The sequence below is a fragment of the Sitodiplosis mosellana genome, unplaced genomic scaffold (genome assembly GCF_009176505.1).
Source record: "Sitodiplosis mosellana isolate CC-2019 unplaced genomic scaffold, AAFC_SMos_1.0 Smas_scaffold_2634, whole genome shotgun sequence".
NCBI lineage: Eukaryota > Metazoa > Arthropoda > Insecta > Diptera > Cecidomyiidae > Sitodiplosis > Sitodiplosis mosellana.
This window is the reverse complement of record NW_022597876.1, coordinates 6694-11759: the sequence shown is the minus strand read 5'-3', so window position 1 is coordinate 11759 and position 5066 is coordinate 6694. Positions and strand designations below refer to the sequence as shown.

General features: G+C 35.6%; 1 protein-coding gene across 1 annotated transcript; it reads left to right on the top strand.

The window, feature by feature from the left end:
- Positions 1–3952: 3952 nt before the first annotated feature.
- LOC129571491 (uncharacterized) lies at positions 3953–5066 on the top strand (the record flags this gene model as incomplete). Its single annotated transcript, XM_055451293.1, has 4 exons — positions 3953–4137; positions 4200–4343; positions 4439–4472; positions 4566–5066. Coding segments are annotated over 4 exons (672 nt in total), but the record flags the coding sequence as incomplete, so codon positions are not given.

Here is a 5066-nt window from a genome sequence, read left to right as displayed (position 1 = left end):
TATTGGAAATATTTCCGCCTAGTTTGGAAAAATGTCTGCCATTTATGGACATAAAGTGTAGACATTTTCGTTTGATTATTTTAGAATTTTGTCTTCCAATTTGGGCATTAATCTCAGCCAACCAAACGAGATAGATGGTTAGCTACGGCTGACGCTCGTTATCCAGATAATTTGCGTGCGGTGAACGCATATAGAACGCTCCGCTGCCGCCGAGCGATCAATTGTACTTTGAAAGGTGGTATCCAAATGTTCAATCAATGAAAAAGAGACAAATCCATATACAGTCATGGAAATTTAATTAGGACCGGCATTGAACAAAAATATTCATGAAATGATGTTTATGAGAATATTTGAAGTTTTTATAAATGGACTAGACTATCAATTTCATTATTTTCGGTAATGGATATCATTTATTGATGAAATTGCCCAAAAACTGCGGGAAAAATAATTGAGACCTTCCATACAAAAAATGACAAATTTTTTCGAAAAATCGGAAAATTTATCATTTGTTTGACAAATTTCACTCCACCGATGGTCGTATTTAATTGAAATACATTTTTTCCACATTACCATTTAATAGATTTCAAATTTCTTAACAAATTCGAAAAGTTACAGACCAAACTAAACTTTATAGCATTTGTTGTATGAAAAATCGTGGAAGAATCATAGTTTGGTCTGTAACTTTTCGAATTTCTTAAGAAATTTGAAATCTATTAAATGGTGATGTGGAAAAAATGTATTTCAATTAAATACGACCATCGGTGGAGTGAATTTTGTCAAACAAATGATAAATTTTCCGATTTTTCGAAAAATTTTGTCATTTTTTGTATGGAAGGTCTTAATTATTTTTCCCGCAGTTTTTGGGCAATTTCATCAATAAATGATATCCATTACCGAAAATAATGAAATTGATAGTCTAGTCCATTTATAAAAACTTCAAATATTCTCATAAACATCATTTCATGAATATTTTTTTTTGTAAAATAACAGAATTAATGGGAAAAAACTGAAATTTCAATGCCGGTCCTAATTAAATTTCCATGACTGTATGAACGCGTGAGAATAAAAGACTGAGGCTACCAGGTTTTTCGCAAAAGCGGGGTAAAAATCAGTTGCACGCAAAAGAGACATTTCAAAAGGTTGCACGCAAGAGAGAAGTATATTGTTGTTGTAATCACGGCTTTAAAATTCAAAATGCGACAAAATAAAATGTTCCGTTTGCGTGTAACCTTTTGAAATGTCTCTTTTGCGTGCAACTGATTGTTATCCCGCTTTTGCGAAAAACCTGCTAGCGTCAGGCTTTTATTCTCACGCGTTCATATAACGTTTGGATACCACCTTCCAAAATACAATTGATCGCTCAGAATAATTCCGCATAATTTTTGCGGATTGTGTTCCAGAATACCGGCACAGACATTCCGTTTTTGTGACGTGCGATCCATCCAAATTCATGATAGAATCCATAATTTTTCTGACTTTGTGACGTGGTATCCAAACAAATTCATGGATTCTATCATGAATTTGGATGGATCGCTCGTCACAAAAACGGAATGTCAGCGGAGCGTTCTATATGCGCTCACCGCACGCAAATTATCTGGATAACGAGCGTCAGCCGTAGCTGACCATCTATCGCGTTTGTTTGGCTGATTTATCTCCCAAAATTGGAAAATGTATATCTGACAAAATTAGAATAAATGTCTGACAATTTTAGACATTTGTCTGACCAATTTAGAATATATCTGACCGTATTGGATTTTACCGATAAAAATTGTGATTAATTGTTAACCGTTTACCTAAGCGAATCTATAGCATTTCATTTACATGAAAATTTGCAATTAATCAACCAGATATGTTACGTTTAACGAGATAAAAAAAATCAAAAATGAAAAATTGTGACAATCAGTAGAAAAAATCAATTATCATAGGCCTATATATACACGCAATTTCGAACTTTTTTCCTAAGAGGCCATCTGGTATGAATGAAGTATCGCTAGAAAGCCCCTGGCTCATAGGCCCAGAAAATGCATTCAAATTTGGGAATCGTCCAACCGCCTCCATAGAAATAGCCACTTGAAAATTGTGTGCAATTATCAGTTTTTCCCATTTACCGGGTGTTGAACGCGGCCGGTTCATCTTGAAACATGTTTTTTCTGAGTCTACTCGTCGAGACCTTTCCAACGAGCCTAAGAACGTCGAAATTGGACCATCCGTTCATGAGTTATGACGATTTAAAAAATTTCTTTGGCGTCTCCACCAATTATTTTAAGATAATATTTTTTCTGTCCGTCCGTCTGTCCGTAGTTTTTGCCCGATCTTTTTAAAACTTTCAGGCATTGAAGTATAATAAAAACTAAGACTTTTTTGTTCCGCCATTTTTTGATTTGGCCGCCATCTTGGCCTTGGCCGGCCTTTGAAAATTCAAAATATGGCCTTCTTTCCAATGATCACTGTGCCTAACCCAGTCAACCGATTTCAAACTTTTGGGTATCGTTGGAAAGGTCTTGAGGCCAGCTATCAAATGACATCTATTTTAATTTGAAAAAATTTGAGTCGGCATGGTCCTATGGGCAGAAACCCAAAAAAATGATCACCTGGCCTTGCATAAATCGGCCATTTTCTCGAAAACGGCTCCGACGATTTTTTTAAAAATTCTCTGAATTTGGCCCCAAGTTAGAGCTAAAATTTGACATATAGCTTATATCTGGGAAAACTCTGTTTTTCGAGATATAACCATTAGAAGTTGGAAGAAACATGAAAAATCGACAAAAATCGAGTAAAACTCATTTTTGTTGCCGTCAACAATGGCAAAATCATAACCAAAGTGTTTTTGCGTTCAGATGAATAAAATTCCTTCAGATACCAACCCCTCACCAAGTCTTTTTATACCACGCAATCAACTAAAAACACAAAAAAGTACTTTTCATGAAAAAATCAAAATCAAAAAAATTCATCATGAAAAACCTAAACATGTGACAGTTTCTTAGTATAAAAGCGATATGTAATTCCATCAAAACAAAATGTAATTTCATCTGTCTGTCCAAAAACCAAATTTTATTTAACGAAAATAAAAATTTTAATTTTTTTTCCTCCGGTGTGCGACTTGAACTCGAGTCCACACGCTCATAAGTCTGCTTTCCTACCTACGCGCTGATTTTGCTTTATTCAAAAAGGCGACAATGCTGGTTTTTAACTACAACATTTCATGTTTCATTCTCTTTGGTTTTATACACACCACTTTGTGTTTGTTTAGGGTTAATTGGTTTTGTTGAGAAAAAAATTTCCGGGTACAAAACAACTAACTGATATCAAATAAGAAAACTTCTTTCGAAGTAATTCCTCGTGACGAAAGCGAACACAAAACAGCTGATATCAATTTTAAAAAATCATTTCGGAGCGATTTAGATTGGCTTTTTTGCATTCTTCCAACTAATTTCAGAATCGCACCGTAATGATTTTTTAAAATTGATATCAGCTGTTTTGTGTTCGCTTTCGTCACGAGGAATTACTTCGAAAGAAGTTTTTTTATTTGATTTTACTCACGGCGATGAAGCTACAACAACAATAACACGTATTTCAAATGTAAACATAAGACGAGCTCTACTGACACGACGGTTGTGGTGATAGTTGAAGTTTTCAATCACATAAGCGTATACATGGCCGAAAATCAAGTAGCCTTTCGCGCAAACCGTATAAATCCTATGATAGCGTGTCTGTAGTGTGTGTATATATTGACCGCTCAACGTGTGTTGTGTGCATGACCACTAGAGGCAGGTCGAAAAATATCGTCAGTATGGATTTCATAGCCGCGATTATACTAAAAGTTTGAAAATTCAGTCAAACTCGTGTTAAAATATTCATGTCAGCAGGTCGACTACGTTCCATATGCAGGAGCCGAAGTAGCAAAATATCGACAAAACGACACATTATAACGAATCCATTTGAAATCGTGCAGATTTTATGCGGATCTGGATTTACATGGGTGGCCAGTTCCAGTGGTCATGTTCCCCCTGAAGCCGTGGTAGCCGGCAACCAAAGCGGCGCATTAACCACCGGAAAAATTCATCCATCGCACAATTGTATGTTCAGTTTGTTATTGTTTAGTGATTTATTTTCACAATTAAAATTCGTACAATGCAGGTATCTATGTCCCATTCGATGGGATTGAACACAGCATTCCCACATACGAGGTTTTGATTCAGCAAATTAATAATAAGTGAACGAAATAATTTACATTTTTTATATCCAATAGCAACTTGGGTGCCATCAACGATCCACTTGCCATTGCCAGAAGGCGCCATTTTAGCTGGTCATGATCAAAATGGTTCTCCTATTTACATCGGACGGTAATTTAACTTGTTGATCTATGAATAAAACATCAATTAAACGAAAATTAATGATGAATAATAATTGATAAATTCAAATATCCTCCCATATATAGCGCTTGGCACGGTGGTGACCAGGTACCAGCGAAGGTAATGAAACATTTATTTTAATTCGACAGCGTATGAGTATTGCAGTCATAAATAATGACCAAAAGAATAATTATTACCGATTATCGTCCCCAGGTACTTCCCACTAAACATGCTTGCTACATTGCATACGGCGGCCAAGAGATTTTAAAGGATTCATTCGAAGTTTTATGCTTCGGAAACATCTCATGGGTTAGAACGAACCCAATGACACGGTCTGTACCACCAATGTCCCTCACTGCCGGTATTACTTCCGAAGGCGAGCCATTGTACATCGGTCGTGTTGATCATGAGGGCAGTTTAACCGTAGGGAAAGTGCAAATTTCCCACGGAGCTTTGTACATTCCATTTGGTGGTGGAGAAATTCCAATTCACTCGGAAATTGAAGTTTTGGTTGAAAACTGAATTCAATTCAACTTTAAGTCATTGCATAAATTTTAAACGAGAAAACAACATTTCAAATAAATAAATAAATCCTAGTTATTGAAGAAAATAAAAACAAATGTTCTTCAAGAGAAGTCTGAAAATAAATAAATAAATATACCAATTCTCAAGCAAAAAGTTAAGCGGTGCTCAATGATGATGTAGACATTTCAA